The following is an 18,586-nucleotide window of genomic DNA, read 5'->3' as shown; positions in this document are numbered from 1 at the left end:
CAACACGCAGCGGCCGCCGCCGCCCGCGCCCCGCCGAGCCGGGCCGAGCCGAGCCGGGCCGGGCCCCGCCGAGCCGAGCCGAGCCGAGCCCAGCGCCGAGCCGAGCCGAGCCGAGCCGAGCCGAGCCGAGCCGGGCGGGGCGGGGGCCGGGCTCCATCCCCCCCAGCCGCTCCTTGCCTAAATAAGGCCGATGCTGCGCGCCCCGAGCGGGTAGGGGGGGCACCCGCACCGCACCGGTCCCGCACCGGTTCCCCGCACCGGGCGGGGGAGGGCCCCGCCGTAACCCCTGCGCGCCCGGGGCCGGGCCGGGCCCCCCCCCCCCCCCGCCGGAGCCGCCCCGCCGGCGCCGTCCTTGGCTCAAGGGCGGCGGGGACCCCCCGCGGCGCGGGCCCCCCCACCCCACCCCCCCCCGACCCCGGGCCCGGCGGAGCGGCGCGGCGGCGGCGCTGCCCATGGGCCGGGCAGCATGCCGGTGCGGCGGGGGCACGTCGCCCCCCAGAACACCTTCCTGGACACCATCATCCGCAAGTTCGAGGGGCAGAGTGAGTGGGGACGGCGGGGGGCGCGGGGGCTGCGGGGGGGCCCGGGGCGCGGTGCCCCCGCCTCGCCTGGCCCCGCCGGCCGGGGGTACCGGGGTGTCGCGGGGTCCCCCCCGGCCCCCCGAGGGGGTCGAGCGCTGGCGGCGATGGAGCCGCGGCCGTGGCGCGGGGGGACGGGGTCCCCGGCCAGCCCGCGGCCTCCTGACCCGCCGCGCTGGGCAGCGCAGGCAGCGGGGTTCGCGCAGGCAGCGGGGTTCGCGCAGGCAGCGGGTTTTGGCAGGGAGACGCCGTTTTTCCCCGCGCCGGCGAGGCCCCGGCGCCTTTCTGGGGTCAGGCCCCGAGCATCCCCGGCAGGGACGGGGGAGCGGCGCGGGGGCGATGGCACCCGTGGGGCCGGGTCATGGTGCGTCACCGCGCCGGGGGACGACGCCGGGTGCGTCGCGCCTTGGGGAGGGCTGGTCCGGGGCGGCAGGGTCCCTGCGGCGATGGCGGTGGTGCCGGCGCCTGGTGGGGTCCCCTGGGAAGCGAGCGGGGCGGCACGTTGGGTCGCTGGGAGCCCAGATGGACGGACGGACGGATGGCGGGGCGCCGGGCCGGGGGGGCGCGGGGCTGACCCTCCCCTCTCCCCCAGGCCGCAAGTTCATCATCGCCAACGCCCGGGTGGAGAACTGCGCCGTGATCTACTGCAACGACGGCTTCTGCCAGCTGTGCGGGTACTCGCGGGCGGAGGTGATGCAGAAGCCCAGCACCTGCGACTTCCTCCACGGGCCCCGCACCCAGCGCGGCGCCGCCGCCCAGATCGCCCAGGCGCTGCTGGGCGCCGAGGAGCGCAAGGTGGAGATCTGCTTCTACCGCAAGGATGGTAGGGACCCGCGCCGCCGCGGCCGGCGGAGATCGACGGTTATTTGCGCGGGGGTGAAGGCGGCCGTCCGTCACGGGCAGACAGACCCTTGAGTTAACGGCCCGCCGAGGCGGGCGGCCGTGCCGTGCCCATCCATCAGCCGCGCCGGGCCGCGTCGTGGGTGGCGCGTTGCGCTGGTGCAGGCAGGAGCCTGGCACCGGCGGCTGGTGCCTGCATGCCTGCCTGCATGCCGAGGGGCAGCGCCGGGGCAGCGCGTCTGGCCCCGGGGTGGGGGTCTGTCCTGCCCCACCAGCCCCGGCACCGCCGGGGATCCGCAGCCCTCCCCAGCTGCCGTGACGGCTGCCAGCAGGGTGACGGTGGCGGGGGCCACTGGTTGGGGTGCCGGGAAGCCACGTGCCATGGGGCTGGGGCCGTGGGGTGGGAGCGGCGTGCTGCGACCCGCTGCAGGGGCCGGCAGCGGGGGGTGATGTGGGGACGAAGGACGCGGGGAGCGGTGGGGGCCGCGATTCAGGGCGGCAGCGTCTGAGTGCCGGGCAGGGGAGGGGGCAGCGGGGGGCAGCCGCCATCCTGCCCTGCCCGTGCTCTGCCATGCAGCTTTGCTGGCGCAGGCCGGCTCCTGACCCGCTGGCAGCTGCTCAGCCGGGCCCATCCCGTGGGCCCAGCTGCCCCACGGCTGCCCCACCGCTGGGCAGGGCGCGGGCGCTGCAGTGTGACCAGCCCCGGCGCAAGCCCCCGGGGCCAGGGGGCTTGAGCCTGCACCGGGCGTCATGGTGCCGCCGTCCCGGTGAGGGTGTGCGTGGGGGTCACCGGCCAGGCCGGGCACCGGGGCCGTGCTGCACCACCTGCCCTGCTCCAGCGCTGCCGGTCCCGGGGGCCCCTGTGCCGGGTGCCTCTGCTGGCAGGTGGGTGCCGGGCCCCGCGGTGCCCGGGCTGGGGATGGCGCTGGCAGCCCCGCGTTGGCGGTGCCGGGGCTGCCCCATGCCACAGCCCCGCCGGTGCCTGCGCCAGGTGTCCCGGCTCTCGTGGCAGCTGTCTCCGGCTCTCAGCACCCGGCCCCGGTTCCGGCGCGCAGAGTAAACAAAGCTGGTTCCCAGCTGCCGGCCCTGCGCCGGCTCTGCCAGCAGCCGCCACGTGGAGCTGCGCCGGCTTCGGCTCCCTGCTGCCGCCGGGCCTCCGGGAGACGGGTGCCGGGGGCCCCAGCTGGGGCCAGGGCGGCTGCTGAGGGCTCCGGGGGGCTGAGCTGGGGCGGGGGGAGACCCCGGTCCCTGCCCTGGCCTCGTCCCACCGTGGCCGGCTGCAGCTCTGTGGGGCCAGGAGCCACGGCAGCGAGGCGGCCACACCTGGTGCCGGTGCACTTCGGACCCGCGTGCGGCACGTGGGGCTGGCAGGGCGCAGGCAGCATGTGGCTGCTGCCTCCCGGGAGCAGGGGCCACCCCGCAGCCCTGCTCTGGCAGCGCTTGCCGAGTCCTCGTTAGGGCTGTGCTAATTACCCGGCCCATCGCTTGCTGCCTGCTGTGTGCCAGCAGACGGGGACGGGGCTCCTGGTCCTGCCTGGTGCTTGCTGAGATCCCAGACAGCGTCCGCAGCCGGCTCCCGCCTGCCTGCCTGCTGCCTGCCTGCTGCCTGCCTGTGCTCCGTGTCTCTGGCCCGGCTCTGGGCAGCGTCGGCGCAGGCAGGCTGAGCCGGGGGGGAGCCCGGGGTGCCGGGGCTGCGCGTGCCCCTGGGGGTGCTCTGGCCCCCAGCCGGGCTGGGACGAGGCGCCGCGTCTGCAGCCCTCCACGGGGGGACAGGCTGGGAACGGGGTCTGTCGCCCCGCGCCCCTCACCCTGGGCTCTGTCCTGTCTTCCCCTGGCTCGTGGCCCCCCCAGCCCCCCCAGCACTAAGCCGGGGGCTGCGCTCCCAGGGCAGTGCTGCAGCAGGATGCCCCAGTCCCCCCAGTTGCCCCCCGCAAGCAGCATGAGGGCTCCCAGCACCCTGCCAGCCCCACTGTGGCCTGGGCTCTTGGGCGCTGCTGTGGGACCCGTGGGGAGGGAGGATGGGAGGTCCGGGGGTGATGGGGGGGGGTCCCCAGCCGGGGGGGGCTTCCCCTGCCTGCGGGCCGGGGGGGGCACGCCGGGGCGTGCGGGGGCAGCTGGTGCTGCGGCAGCGCTGCCCGCGCCGCATCCCTGGGGAGTGCGGTGTTTCCGATGGGATATTTATAGGCAGCGGCAGCGGGTGCGTGCGGTGGCTGGGGAGCTGCTCCTTAACCCATCCCTGCCACGGCCGGGCCCTCGCCGGGGCGGAAGGGCCGGGAGCGGGGCTCGGGGGGGACCCAGCTGCCCTCGCCCGTGGGGCAGGGGAGCGGGGAGGAGCAGCACTGGAGGCAGTGGGACCCCCGGCAGCATCCGACCCCTGGGATGTGGGGTTTTCCCATACCCACCCATCCGCCCCGCGGCCGGGGGGCTGTTGCGGTGGGTCCTGGCTGCTGGCGCTGCCGGGGCTGCGGTGGTGCCGCTTGCAGGCGTCCCCTCTCCCCACCGGGCACAGCTCTGTGCTGGCAGCGTGCTGCAGCGCCGGTGCCGCCCGCCACCCGAGGGGACGGGTCCCAAGGGGTCCCGCCTGCTGCGCCGCGCCGGGGGACCCCAGCACCCAGCCCCCCAGCTGCCGCGGGGCAGGGACCCCGCTGCCGCCGGCTCTGGCCTTGCGGCTGGGCCCTGTCGGCCCCGGTGCGGCTGCCATCGCTTGTGCCGTCGGCGTCCTCGCGGTCGTGCTGCGGCGCTGAACCCCACTCCTCCACCCCAGCAGCCCCCCACCACCGAGCCCCGGCCGTGGCACCCCGCCGGCCTGTCCCGGCACAGCCCTGGGCTGCAGTGGTGCCGTGTGCGGCAGTGCTGTGCCGCGGGAGCCAGCTGGGCCCCGCCGCGTCGCCAGCTGCTGCTGCAGCCATTAGTTTTGAGCGACGTTGTTTATACAGCCCCGCCGCTGCTGGGGACGCCGGAAGGTCGCGGCAGCCGTGGGGGAGCCGCGTCCCTGCAGGGACGGCCTTGGGCTCACCAGGGCAGCCACTGCAGTGCTGCAAGGCGTCCGCGGCAGGGAGGGGGCCGGAGCCCGGCTGTGCCTGGGCAGAGACCCCCCAACACTGCCGATGGCCTTTGGGGTTACCCGGGGCCAGGTCCGGCTGCTGCAGTGCGTGTCCCTGGCTGTCAGCACGGGCCGGGAGCTGGGCGGAGGGTGCGAAGCACACGGATCGGGCCCCCAGTCCCTGCCTGCCCGGCAGGAGCTGGCACACCTGGGTGCAGGTGGTCCCCCTGGGCCAGCGGGGCTTCCCCGGCCTGGCCAAGCCCCACCGTGGGCACCACGCCGGCACCGCGCTGGCAGCCGCGGGCCGTGAGGGCTGGCGAGGAGCATCAGGACACGTCAGCTCCCGCCGGGGCTGCCCGGCCAAGGTTGCGCCCTCGCCGCAGCGCGGGAGCCAGGCTGGACGCCGGCGGTCTTGGCCCTGCGGGGGCGGTGGGCAGCATGCCAGCACCGGCATGGCGTGTCCCGGGGGGGGTCCCATGGGGACCCCGTGCCGGGGGCAGCGCAGGACGGGGATCCTGGCGGGATTTGCGTGGGAGCGGTGACGTGTCTGGGGTGCCCGTGCCCGGCTGGGTCGCAGCACCGGGGTGCGGAGCCGGGGGGTCCCCACGGCGCAGTGGGGGCTGCACAGCCGGGTGGGCGCAGCAGGGAGGGGGTGCCCGGTGCCGTGGGGTGCCGGGTGCGGTACGGAGCGTGCAGCGTGGGACGCAGGGGTGGGGGCGCATGCCGCAGGGGGAGCGCGTGGTGTGGGGGTGCGGTGCGCAGCGTGGGGGTTCAGGGTGCGGGGGTGCGTGGCGCAGGGTGCAGTGCGCGGCACCGCCTGTGGTGCGCGGGGTGCGCGGTGTGGGAGCGCGCGGCACAGGGCGCGCGGCGGGGTGCGGGGTGGGTGCGCGGTGCGGGGCGGGCTGCTGGGCTGGGGTGTGCGGCAGGGAACAGGGAGGGGGGTGGATGGATTTGGGGCGCAGCGATGGATTTGGGGCGCAGCGCTGGAGGTGTGTGGGTGCATTCAGGGTGGGGGGGGTGGATGGATTTGGGGCACAGCCCCCTCCCTCCCTCCCCGTGGGGCACATTCAGTGCCTGCCCCAGTTCGTGCAGCCTCTGGTGCGGGGGGGACAAACTGGGAGAGGTGGCAGAGCCGGTGGGGGGGATGTGTGTGAGGCAGGGGGATGCTGGGGGCAGGACTGGGGGACGCTGGGGGACGCTGGTGGGGACTGGGGGACGCTGGTGGGGACTGGGGGATGCTGGGGGACGCTGGGGGAGCAGGGGGCTCAGCGTAGCCCCCGCCTCTCCCCCAGGCCGGTAATGCACTGTGGGTGCGGGGAGTCCCAGTGTTTGGGTGCCCCGAGCCCTGCACCCCACCAGGGCGTCCCCCACCCCCGCTGCACCCCAAAACGGTCCTGCCCCCACAGCTCCCCCCAGCCCCACGCCCCATTGCCGGCCCCACAGGTGACAGCCCGGTGGTGGCGCGGGGTGGCCGGGGCTGGCCGGTGGCCGCGGGGGCTGGACCGGGCCCCCGGGGTGCGTGGCGTGGCGTGGCGTGGCGTGGCCGTCCCACGGCGCCGGCAGCTGCTGCCCACAGCCATATTTAGGCATAAAGCCGGCGCAGCGGTGGCGGTGCCAAGGGCCGCAGCCCCTGAGCTCGGCGGCGGGGCCGGGGGGGCGGCTGGGGGGGCCGCGCGGCTGGGGGGTCCCCTCCGTCACCCGGGGCGGCCGAGGCCACGGCCGGGCCTGGGGTCCCCCTGCACCCCCCGGCCCGTGTGGGGCGGGGGTCCGCGTGCCTGCAGCCCCCGGGGCGTGTGTGGCGGGGGCCCTGGGACCCTGACCCCTGCCCAGAGGCCCCGCCGGCAGCAAGGTGAGGTCCGCGTCAGCCCGGCACGGGGGTCCCGCTGCAGCCCCTGCCCCAGGGCTGGACCCCGGTGGGCAGCGGGATGGGGCAGCGGCGGGCGGGAGGGCCGGGGGCTGGCGCTGGCGCGTGTCCCGGCAGCCCGGGGGGATCAGGGGGATTAGGATTTCCTGTGGGAGCCGGGTGCCGGGTGGGCGAGGATGAAGCAAAGCTGCCGGTGGCGCAGGGTGGCCATGTGTTGGTGCCACTAATCCCCCCACGGTGGGCAGCCGGGCTGGGGACCCCACCATGGCCTGTTCCGTGCCGTGCTGCGCCGTACTGTTCCGTGCCGCGCCGTGCCATGCCGCGCTGTGTCGTGCCGCACGCCTCCTGCGCTGCTGGCCCCCTGCCCGCAGCCCCACGTGCGGGCAGGGATTCCCCATGCGGGGCTGGGGCCGGTGCCGGTGCCGGTGCCAGCTGGCGGCCGCCGTGCCAAGCTCCCCGGCGCAGAATGCCGGGCCCGCTGCCAGCAGGGGGGATGCCGTGCGGGGGAGCAACGGGGGCCGCGGCTTGGGGGAGCGGAGTGGGGACCACCCAGCGCCCCAGAATCACACGCTTGTCCTCCCCGTCCCGCGTCCCGCTGCGCCGTTGCGGGTGCCGGGGATGCCGCATGGCGGGGGGCTGCGCAGACCCCCCAGCAGCTCCCGGCGTGGATGGGGACCCCCGCGGGGCGCTGCTCCAGCCAGCCCCACGGCGGGGTGCTGGTGGGAGCAGGATGCTGCCCCATCCCCGCGCAGGAGAGGTTGCCCTGGGCTGCCCCGGCCCCCCCAGCTCCCAGCTGCGGCAGCGGGATTAACACTGCAGCTGTTAACGAGTCCTGAGCGGCTTAAGGCCGGCCCGGCACCCCGACTGCCCCCAGCGCTGCCCCCCCCGCGGCCCCCCCGCTCCCTGGGGTGCTTTGGGGGACGCTAGGGAAGCGGGGCCCCTCTCGTGCCTCAGTTCCCCCCGTGATGCAGCTGCAGTGGGGCTGGCACCCTGCTGAGTCAGCAAATTCCTGACCCCCCCAGGCGGGGGGCAGCAGGGGGTGCCCAGCGGGGATGGGGGGCAGGAGGGGGTGCCCAGCAGGGACGGGGGCAGGTGGGGGTGCCCAGCACAGATGGGGGCAGGAGGGGGTGCCCAGCAGGGGAGGGGGGCAGGTGGGGGTGCCCAGCGGGGATGGGGGGCAGGAGGGGGTGCCCAGCAGGGCCGGGGGCCCGTGCCACCGTGGTGCTGAGCGCCCCCTCCGCAGGCAGCTGCTTCCTGTGCCTGGTGGACGTGGTGCCGGTGAAGAACGAGGATGGGGCCGTCATCATGTTCATCCTGAACTTCGAGGTGGTGATGGAGAAGGAGCGCCCGGGCTCGCCTGACAAGGACACCAACCACTGGGTCACCCCCGCCAACTGGTTCCCCACAGGTAGGGCCGGCGCCGGGGCACAGCTGGGGGGTCCTGCGTCGGCACCACCGCGCTGGGCGCAGCACTGGGGCTGCCAGGACCCCTGCTCCTGCAGACCCTGGGTGCCGGGCCCTGCCGAAAATGCCGCGGTGAGGGCAGTGGGTGTCGCAGCTGCCGGCGGGCAGCGCCCACGGGATGGGTTTGGTGAGCAGCCCCCGACCCCAGCTCTGCCCCCTCCTCCATCCAGGGCGCAGCAAGTCCTTCAGGCTGAAGCTGCCGGCGCTGCTGGCCCTGGCGGGCAGCAAGCAGTCGCTGCCACAGGAGCCGCCCGACGCCGTCGTCGTGGACTTCTCCAAGCAGAGCAGCGAGTCCGGCCCCGAGGAGGCCACGTCCTCGCTGGAGCCCAGCTGCGCGGGGGGGGCCCAGCCCGAGGACGAGGCGGCGCTGATGGGGGACGGGCCCCCCGAGCCGCCCGTCACCCACTCCTCGCCGCGCGCCGACCGCCTGGCCCTGCACGCCGCCTTCTCCAACTGCAGCCTGGCGCGGAGCCGCTCCCGTGAGAGCGTCCACAGCGTGCGCCGCGCCTCCTCCGTCGACGACATCGAGACCATGAAGGGCGAGGGTGACAAGCGCTGCCACAACCGCCACGCCAGCACCAGCGCCAGCATGCACCGTGGCTCCAGCACCGGTATGGCGCTGCCGGCGCACCGCGGGTTTTGCACGCACCAGTGCCGGCACCCGCAGCTTCTCGCCCCCGGCGCAGCGTGCGGCCGCAGGGTGAAGTCATTAGTGCTGGCAGCTCGCTAGGGCCGGGGCCGTCTCCTGGCGCGCAGGTCGCCGGGGAGCTGTCAGCCGCAGCCGGAGGGAGCTGCCTGCCGCTCGGCAGCGGCGCCGGCACGGGGCCGCGGTGGCACCCATCACTGTCAGGCTCCTCATCGCTGTAATGCTCTGCGCTGCCAGCGGCCCCGGTGCCTGGTGGGGCCCCCCCTCGCCCGGCGTGGGGGGGGCTGGGGAGCCCTGAGCCCCCCGCGTGTCACCGAGCCCCCCATGCCTGGCGGGGAGCCCACGCCTGCCCTGGTGCGCACCCCCTGCCCGGCCGCACCGCGTGGGCCTGGGGGTTCACCCCCCCAGCCCATCCCATGTGGGGGGCTCACACCCCCCAGCCCATCCCGCAGCCCCCAGCCCCCCCACCGCAGCCCCCAGCCCCTTGGCAGCCCCGGAGCAGGCAGCAATCGCCTCGGTGACCCCGACCCTGCCAAGTGCAGTAGGGAAGGGGAAAATAATTACATTAACGGTAAACGATGGCAAGCTGTGGGGTGGCGGTCCTGCAGCACCCGGCTGGGGGCCCCCCCGCCCCGGGGCTCCCCGCTCCCCTCGCCTGCCGTGGGACCCCCACCTTGGGGGACAGCGGGGCCGGGGGCCCCCCATGGTGACGGTCCCCCTGCCCAGGGGCCATGAACAACGTCCGGAGCGCCCTGCTGAACTCCACCTCCGACTCGGACCTGATGCGCTACCGGGCCATCAGCAAGATCCCCCAGATCACCCTCAACTTCGTGGACTTCAAGGCGGATGCCTTCCTGGCCGCGCCGCCCGGCGAGAAGGAGATCATCGCCCCCACCAAGCTGAAGGACCGCACCCACAATGTCACCGAGAAGGTCACCCAGGTGAGCCCGCGGGCGCCCGCCATGCCGCTGGCCGGCGGAGGTGGCCGGGCAGTGCCGGAGGTGGCCGGGCGGTGCTTGGGGCACGGCCAGAGCCCAGAGGATGCTCTGCACAGCACACGGCTGCCAGAGCTTGCAGGGCGGTGCTGGAGCGTGCAGGATGATGCTGGAATGTGCAGGGCGGTGCTGGAGCTCACAGGGTGATGCTGGAGCATGCAGGACGCTGGAGCTCACAGGGAGGTGCCGGAGCTCGCAGGGCGATGCTTGGAGCTCTCAGGGCGATGCTGGAGCGTGCAAGGAGGTGCTGGAGCTCATGGGATGATGCTGGAGCTCACAGGATGATGCCAGAGCTCGCAGGGAGGTGCTGGAGCTTGCAGGGCGATGCTGGAGCATGCAGGATGCTGGAGCTCGCAGGATGATGCTTGGAGCTCGCAGGGTGATTCTGGAGCATGCAGTGTGGTGCTGGAGCATGCAGGGAGGTGCTGGAGCTCACAGGATGATGCTGGAGTGTGCAGGGAGGTGCTGGAGCGTGCAGGGCGATGCTGGAGCATGCAGGATGCTGGAGCTTGCACGATGATGCCAGAGCTCACAGGGAGGTGCTTGGAGCTCGCAGGATGGTGCTTGGAGCCCGCAGGGCAATGCTGGAGCTCGCAGGGAGGTGCTTGGAGCTCACAGAATGGTGCTTGGAGCTCGCAGGTGATGCTGGAGCTCGCAGGGAGGTGCTTGGAGATCACAGGATGGTGCTTGGAGCTCGCAGGATGGTGCTGGAGCTCGCAGGGAGGTGCTGTGAGGTGCTGTGGGCTGCAGGAGGGAGCTGGGGGCACGGCTGGGGGCTGCAGGGGCCGGCTCGAGCAGGGCACGCCGGGGCGGGTGTGAGGCGCGGGCTGTCGCTGGCCGTGCCGGGTGGCCATTGTCCCCCACCCTCTGGGATGGGGAGGGTCCCCGTCCCTCCCCTCGGGGGGGATCGGCTGGGTGGTCCCAGCTGCGGTGCTCCCTGTGCCGGGGTGTGGGGATGGGTGCCGTGGCCCGGTGGCCCGTGGCTGGGATGGACCCCGCGTGGCACGTAGGGTCCCCGGGGTGTTCCCAGTGGGAAGCACGGGGCAGGCACCCCCCAGACTGGGGCACCCCTCGGCCCTGGCTCCGTCCCAGCGTGGGCGCAAGCCCCGGCGTCGTGAGAGGCTGTCCCATGCCGCCGGCTCGCCGTGGCTCGCCGCAGCGTGCCCAGGGTGCCGGGGGGCTGGCGGTGGCGGCTAATCCTTGGCACGTTGTGTAACTGCCATCTGGCTACGGGGAGCAGGCGGCGGTTGCTGCTTAATTACACCCTGATTCCGGCTCCCGCTAATGAACTGAAAGCTGTCGGGGGCCGGTGGGCTCCTGGGAGTCCCATCCGTCCCCGCCGGGAGGGCTGCTCCGGGGGCTTGGGGACAAGGCAGAGGAGGGACCCCTCTCCCCGTCCCCTCTGCCTTGTCCCCAAGCCCCCTGGGACAGCCCCATGCTGTCACCTCTCGCTGGGGACCCCGGCAGCTGGCGGGGGCTGGAGCTGCCCAAGTGCATTTGCCTGCGCTCCCGGTCCCCGAGCAGCCCTGGCCCCCCCGGCCCCTGCCCCACGTCTGTGCCCACACGTGGGGGGGTCCCCAGTTGGGATCCCCCGCTCCCACGGGGACCTCCCGGCCCTGCTGCCAGGGCTCCTCTCCCGGGAGCGCTGGGGTGGGCACCCAGCCCCGCTCCCCTCGCCGGGTGCCGGAGCGGCCGTGGGACCCTCGCGGGGTGGGGGACCCCGGCCCCGCGAGCACAGGGCCGGGCCCCCCCAGACCCTCTCCCCACCCCTTGCAACACGCCGGCCGCCCTTCCCCATTCCTCTCCAGCGCGCTAACGAGCAAAGCATCCTGATTGCCTTTGCTGGGTAATTAATTCCGATGCTGTTGCGGCTGCTGCTGTGCGGGCAGGCAGCTGCCTGCACCAAGCCTTGGTCATTGCCTCCTGCCCATAACTGCCATCGCCGCAGGGTGACCGGCAGATGGGGGGACGTGGCTGCCGTTGCAGGGCTGGCCCTGCCCCGTGGTGCCGGGGCGGGGGGCTCGGCTGTGCCCTGGCCACGCTGGGCTCCCTGGGGTGGGAGCACCCATCGCCTCCCTGGAACAGGATGGGGGTCCCTGCTGAGGCACCCGCTGCCCGGTGCGTGGCTGCGCCGGGGCAGAGCCGGGGGACGCTTGGTGCCGGCGTGGTGGACCGTGTGCTGGCGCGGCACGGAGAGCGGGCGGGCGTGAGCGGCCGTCGGGTGGCGTGGGGATGGCCGCCACGCTCAAGACCCCGCGAGTGGGTTGTGGGGCAGCCCGGGCTCAGGCGCGGTGAGCCACCGGGCCGGCGGCACTGGGGGGGCTGGGGCTTCCAGGCAGTGGCACCGTGAATCATCCGCAGTGATGGCAGCCAAAGGAGCCCGTGCGCCGCCCGCTCCTGCAGCGCCGTCAAGGTCACCGCGCTCTCGGGCCGGCCCCAGCCGACCACGCTGCGCCTGTCGCGGAGGCACACAAAGTGAGATTAGGCAGGTGATGGGACGCAAAATAATATTTATTCTCATCCAAAGCGGTCGGCACTCCGAGGCACGTTAGCGAAGCGCAGGTTCAGGACGCCAACGGGAATTAACACGGCCCAGCCGACTCAAGGGCTCTTGAGGTTCGGGGTGGCGACCCCAGACGCGCAGTCGCTCGCCCGCCGGGAGAGACCCCAGGGGAGAGTCCCCGACCGCGGGGGACCGCGGCCGTGCCGAGGCGCGAGGGCACAAAAATACAGGTGTGAAAAGTAAGGTCATGAAAAGAAGCGGCAGCCGCTCTGTTTCAACGGTCGGGCGGCCCGTGACCGCAGTCACGATGCGACTGGTGTCCTTGCCGTGGTGGCAGTCGCCTCTCGCCCCCGAAGGTCAAAGGCAGCGCAGTCTGGGTGAGCTTAAAGCCCGTCGCGGCCATCGTTCCTCAGTCGTCGTAAGGCGGATCGGGGCATTCAGCACACGGCCGGGTTTAGGGGGGCAAGCCCCACTGCTGGCACAGACCTCGCTACTGCGCGCTTAATACAGCTTATCATACTCCCGACTGCGACAGTCACGGCTACAGTCGTTACTAAAGACCGTAGGTTAGCCACCCTGACAGGGAAAACCCAAACATATCGAAAACCTTCCCCGACCAGTTGGTCCCCAGCGCCGCAACGCTCACCTCCCAGCCTCTCGCCACGTTCTTCGTCTTCTCGATCTGATCCTGATGCGGCACTGACACGGTCGGGATGTGGACACAGCGCTCCTCCCTTGCCCAGTTCAGGACACCACCGCCACCCTTCTCCTTTAGTAACATCGAGCCCAAAACAGCCTGGTTTTGGACAGTCGTTTTACCAGCGTGTGGCAGCTGTTGGTTCGGGAGCCCCAGGCTGTCAGCCGTAGCGTTGGCCAAGGCTGGCGCGTGTAGGCCTGGTTCTAGCACGGCCTGCCGGCTTCGCACCGGGGCGGTTCCTGACCCAAAGAGCGATTCCGTCCGCCATCCGAGTGCTTTTATCCCATCTTTCCATCCACCTCGCACGCATCTCGGAGAACGGTCCCGCCGTTTACGCGGCATGGGTCCTCCTCGATAGACGGGACAGAGCAGGCACAGCAAGAGCGCAGGCTAATGGCAGAGCAGCACGGTGTCGGTGTCGTGGGGAACGCCGGCGGCGTCAGAACATGCCCACGCTGAGTCAGGAGTGCGGTGACAGCACGAGTTTTGCATGATCCCTTTTTACAACCCATTGGGGTGCGTCCTTCGCCGTCCCCCTAACGTCGAGCCCCTCCGTGTCACCTCCCGGACCCTCTAACACAGCAGGTCTCGAGGGACTGGTGTTACTGCCCAGGCAACCTTGGATTAAAGCCGCTGGGTCGGAGGCCGTAGCTGTAATAAGGACATTTTATCTATGTCTGTACATCCAGTTTCTGCTTGACAATCCCATAACGGGGACCGTCCTGGTGGGGTGTCCTCGCTGTGCTTCCGTCCCAGCCAGGGCCGTAAGCGTTCCCTAAACACCCGGTGCTGGTCTGCTGGTGGCACGCCTTGGGGCAATCACTGCGGTCCCTCTCGGGCTGGGTGATCACCACGAAGCGTTCAATGGTTCCGTGTGTCGTAGAGAGGTCATCGCTCTACTGGGCTTCACCCGTGGCAGCCCCGTGGAGCCGGGTGCCGTCTGGGCTTTCCCACCGTTGGCGTAAGTACAGTTTGTACTCCGGAGGGATGTGACCTTAAACCCCAAACCACGGCAGCCTGAGAGTGCAATTGGTATCATTTTCCCGAGGTAGCTCTAAAACTAGTGAAATGTAAGGTCTTGCGCAAGAGTTGGCAAAGGGTCTTGGGTGGGCAAACCGTTTCCCAGGTTAAGTTCATCACTCGGGCGAATCCTGCTCTCGTTTGCGCCACGACGTTGTCGTTCAGGCCTGGATCTGCTGTGAGGCCCGGCGTCGCTCCGCTCATCCGGAGGACGGTGGCTGCCCGCCCCGCCATTTCCTGGGAGAGAACGGAAAGACTGTGAACCTCGGTGATGGAGTATAGCCGGGAGAAAGTCGGGAATTATCCATCGAGCACTGATATGGTGGGTCTGCCCGCTCCCATCCCGGGCTTCCCGTGCACATAAGCCTCTGGGTTTTGCCAATGCCATCGGCGCCACACCGATGGAGGGCAATTTTGCCGTGACGGGTTGTCCCACATACGTCCTCAGCGGGAACTCGGCCTTTTGATCGTCAGGTACGGGGGCATCGCCCGTCAGTGACCCCGTCGAACAAAACGCTCGAGTTTTTGGGCTCCCGTAACTTCCCCAGCAATGATTAAGGATGAAGACCGCTTGGGGCAACCGTACGTCCCCGTTGAGGCGTGAGACGTCGGCACGTCTCCGAAGCAAACGGTTGGTTCGTTCAGCTGCGCCGCTGGCCGGCGGATAGAGGGTGCGTGGAACGCCCGCTTGATGCCTTCCCCTCGTGCCCGGTCCTGCGCCTCTGTGGCCGTAAAATGCCACCCGTTATCGCTGCGGATGTGTTTGGGAATGGGTAAAACACCAAACCACTCCCGCAGCGCTTGGACCGTCCGCTCTCCAGTGGCAGTGCCGACAGCTGTAGCCATCGACAGTCCCGATGCCACCTCTGCTCCTACTGAAATACATCTCTTCCCATGGGATGGCCTCACGGGCCCAGCAGTCACTGCCAGGTGCTCCAAAGAGCCTTGCCTCATGTGCTGGGCCGGAGCTCGATTCGGGCATCGTGGGCTTATTCGGGCTTATTCGGCATCGTGGGCAAGCGGTGAGGATTGCCTCGCGGGTTTTCGTAGCCGCTGGTCAGCCCCGAGATCGGCATTCGGAACAGAGACCTGCAGCCGCTCAGCTGGTCGATCCCAATCGTCCTTGTCACTGGCAACCGCCCCGATCCGAGCGGGACGTCTGCCTGGCGGTTCCCCTCTGCAGCAGGGGCTCCGTCCCGCGCATGGCCCTTTGCCCATCCCGCCTCCAAGGGTCGGGATCTCCCCCTCGCCAGGAGAATTGCCAGCGCTGTGCTCTCCACACCTTCCCGTGGCCCCCTTCCCATTCACCAGATCCCCGTGGACGTACCCATGCCGTAGCGCCCTCGGAGGTCGCGTAGGACTCGGCGTAAATGACGGGAGCGCCGTTTTCTGCGGCCAGTAGGAGAGCTCGCGATTCTCCCGCTTGAGCGCTGCCTTCACCCTCTTTGACCGTCTTCCCCGTGCCAATTTCTAACGCCGCTGCCTTCTATTGCCACTCGGATCCCCGTCGGGGAACCAAACTCCCTGCAGGTCTGAGTTCGCCACGAACTTGGGCGCTTCCTTAATTGGAGAGGGCTTACAGGGTTGACCTGACCAGGTTGGGTCTGGATTTACGGGTTATTGCCACTGGGAGGTCTTGGTCGGACCGTCTTCCCATGGAAGCGATTGGCCGACCCCTTCTCGGTGTGCGCACCGTTGCCGAACCGTGGCCTTTTGGGCTGCTCCCTCGGGAGGGGGCGATCCGTCAAGGATGGAGTTTAGGAGGGGAAAAGGGCCCCGTGCTATGGCATCTTGTAGGGCGCACGGCTTCGCGGCCTCTTTAACCGCCCTAGCGAGGGAAAGGACCCCTTTTTCCCGTTGTTCCATCTCCTTGACCAAGGTGGAGGAGAACAACGGAGGCCTCGCCGGTCCCTTTGGGAACACGCCACAGTACGAGGCGCGGGTGGCAAATCCCAGGGGTGGCATATCCACTCCTACGCATCTCGTGGGCGCAGCGGGCCTCGCCTCTGGCAGACCTCGAGTTCATCCTTCGGGCTATTAAGGGCTTCTGCGTGTCGCGGAGTCCAGTCCCATTCCCTGTTCTTTCGAAGCAAGTCGCGTTTCAGTTCTCCTTTCAAGCAATCAGTTTCTAACTGTTTCTTCCAATTATCCTTGGCTCGCCTTCCACGCATCGTGACGGTCTTGAGCTTGGATTCAGCCAGCGCCTCGGATGGCACACGTGGTTCCTTTACTCTCGCCACCCTTCCCGTCTCCGCGGCGGTGTGCCGTCCCGGCTACGCCCGCCGCCGGGTCGGACCACCTCTCCTTCGCCCGTGTGTGCCTGGGGGAGAAGGGGCACCGCCGTCTCTCCGTAATAATTCCTCTACGACATCATGCCGACTACGCCAATTTGATGTGGCGGAGGCGCACAAAGTGAGATTAGGCAGGTGATGGGACGCAAAATAATATTTATTCTCATCCAAAGCGGTCGGCACTCCGAGGCACGTTAGCGAAGCGCAGGTTCAGGACGCCGACGGGAATTAACACGGCGCAGCCGACTCAAGGGCTCTTGAGGTTCGGAGTGGCGACCCCAGACGCGCAGTCGCTCGCCCGCCGGGGCGAGGGCTCTCGGCCTGGAGGCGTCACCTCGGGTGGCGCCGCGACCCCAGGGGAGAGTCCCCGACCGTGGGGGACCGCGGGGGACCGCGGCCGTGCCAAGGGCACGAGGGCACAAAAATACAGGCGTGAAAAGCAAGGTGCCGGGCGACACGGCTGGGGAAGCGCGAGGCCCTGCTGCCGCGCGGGGAGGAGCAGAGGTGCCAGCGATGGATGCTGTGGCATCCCGGCAGCTCGCGGTGGCTCTGGGGACCCCCGGCCTGCTCCGGCAGGGACCCCTGCCCGCAGGGGGCTGGGCACTGCCGGCACCGCGCTGGCCGTGGCTGACCTGGACAGGAGCTGGTCTCCGGCGTGGCGTGGCCGGGGGTGCAGTGGGGGCCGGGGGGCTGAGCCGGGCCTGTCTGATGTGCTGCTGGCCGGGACGGGGGGACCGCCGGGAGCTGCGGCTGCCGGTGGTGGGTGGGAGCAAGGGTGGGGGTGACGGAGCCGGTCCCGCCAAGCCCTGGCACCCGTTGGGTGAGGACGCCGCACCCCGGGGACGACCGCAGGCAGCGGTGCTGGGCAGCGCAGCGGGGTCTCGCTGCCAGCGCTGGGCTGCAGCCAGGGACACCGGGAGCTGGCGGTGCCGTGAATCAGCCCGGGGCTGCCTGCGGCAACCGAGGAGCCCCCGTGGCCAACTCAGCCCCGGCCCCGGCCCGCAGCGGGCAGGGCCCTGCGACCCCCGGGCGCGGTGGCGGCCCCCGGGGGCTCGGGGGTCCCTCGGGGGTCCCTCGGGGGTCCCTGGGGGGCCGGGGCTCTGCAGGCGGCAGCTGCCGGGCGCGGGGCGGGCAGCGGGCCGGGGGCTGCGGGGGACCCCGGGGGGCGCATCCCTGCCCGCCCCCGCGCCCTGCCTCAGTTTCCCCGCGGGGGGGTTCCCGGTCCCTCCCCGCGGCGTGACGGCCCCGCGGGGAGTGGCGGCGGCCGGGGCCGGGCGGGGGGGGGCCGCCGGGCGGCAGCGGCACCGGCGGGGGCGGGCGGCGGCGGGGGGGCGGGGGGGGCGCCCGCCCGCTCCATCTGCCGCCGCCTCGGGGCCGGGCCGGGCCGGGATGCGGGGGGCCGGGGGGCGGTGGCGGGGCTCCCCCCGTTAGTCGCGATCATGGCCCCGGTGCGGCGCGACAGCGGCGATCGCCCCGACGGGGACCGCAAGAGCGGCCGGGTCCGCCGCGCCGTCCGCATCTCCAGCCTGGTGGCCCAGGAGGTACGGCGGGGCCGGGGGGACTGGGGGGACTGGGGGGACCGGGGGGACTGGGGGAGGGGCGAGGGGGGTCCGGGGAGTCCCGGGGCGCGGGGGGGGGGTGTCCTTCCCGCCGTGCCCGCCCCGAGCCGCCCCCCGCCCCGACGGCACCGGCTGCCCCGGGCTGCGCCGCCCCGGAACCCCCCGACCCCCGGAGCCCCCCCGGAGCCCCCCGGAGCCCCCGGGCCCGGCCCCAGCCCAGCGCAGGGTCGCGGCTCGTCCCGCCGCGAGTGGGCGCGGGGTCCCGGGGCCGTTCCCACGCCGGGCCGGAGCCCCCCGGGGCGACGCAGCCGGGGGGGGGGCAGCGGGGGTCGGGGCAGGGGGCGGCCCCGCTCCGGGGGCTGCGGGGGCTGAGCAGCCCGGGGGGCCGTGGCCGCTGGGGCCAGGGAGCCGGGAGCCGCGGGAGCCGCCGCGTCGGCTGGGCTCCAGCCAAGCGCCGTGGGTGCCGTGGGCCGGGGCGGCGGGGGGCACGGCCCACCCGCGGGCACTCCGCTGCCCACCCGGTGCCACAGCCGGGCTGGGAGCCGCGTCCGGCTGCGCCGCGGCGGCTGTTGCGCAGTTGTGGCCGTGGCGAGGGGTGTTGTCGCACGGCTGCTTGGCGAGGTGCCGCGGCTGGGGTGGCCGTGGCGGTCGCGGTGGCCACTGTCTCCCCAGAGCGTGGTCCCCGTGGCTGTCCCATCGACGGTGGCCTGCGGCACGGCGGGGTGGCTGCGGTGGCTGGGGCGTGGGGCGGCGTGGCTCAGCACCGGGGCCGCTCAGTGTCTGCGTCAGCAGGTGGGGTTCGGGTGTTGGGGCGGGCATGCCGCCCCGCGGGGACGTCACCCCGTCACGGGGCTCGTCACCCCACCCTGCCGCCGGCACCACGAGGTGTTGGTGCTGCCGCCGTGCTGTCAGCAGCGGGGTGCCTGCATCGCCTTCCTGGCCCCGGGGTGGCCGCCCGTCCCCGGCGTCCATGTCGGGGGGTGCCGAGGGAGCCGCACCGCTGCCGCAGCTCAACGCTGTGAGTACCGGCCACCACCACCGAGGCGGGGACAGTCGGGTGTCGGGGTGTCCCCACTGCCACAGCAC

The 18,586-nt window shown here is 72.2% G+C and overlaps 1 protein-coding gene across 2 annotated transcripts in view; it reads left to right on the top strand.

The window, feature by feature from the left end:
• The first annotated feature begins 429 nt into the window (after positions 1-429).
• The window catches only part of KCNH2 (potassium voltage-gated channel subfamily H member 2), a 30,773-nt gene continuing 12,616 nt past the window's right edge, over positions 430-18,586 (top strand). For both annotated transcript variants that reach the window (XM_087732771.1, XM_087732763.1), the window contains exons 1-5: positions 430-542; positions 1,171-1,401; positions 7,569-7,733; positions 7,960-8,400; positions 9,162-9,376. In XM_087732771.1, the coding sequence (XP_087588897.1) occupies positions 467-542; positions 1,171-1,401; positions 7,569-7,733; positions 7,960-8,400; positions 9,162-9,376 (1,128 nt within the window). In that variant the 5' untranslated portion in view covers positions 430-466. The remainder of the gene's footprint in view (positions 543-1,170; positions 1,402-7,568; positions 7,734-7,959; positions 8,401-9,161; positions 9,377-18,586) is intronic.

This window comes from Nipponia nippon, unplaced genomic scaffold (assembly GCF_047370975.1).
Source record: "Nipponia nippon isolate SJK-2023a ecotype South Korea unplaced genomic scaffold, ASM4737097v1 scaffold_1, whole genome shotgun sequence".
Taxonomy (NCBI): domain Eukaryota; kingdom Metazoa; phylum Chordata; class Aves; order Pelecaniformes; family Threskiornithidae; genus Nipponia; species Nipponia nippon.
Note: the sequence above shows the minus strand (reverse complement) of the source record. Positions and strands in the feature narration are given on the sequence as shown.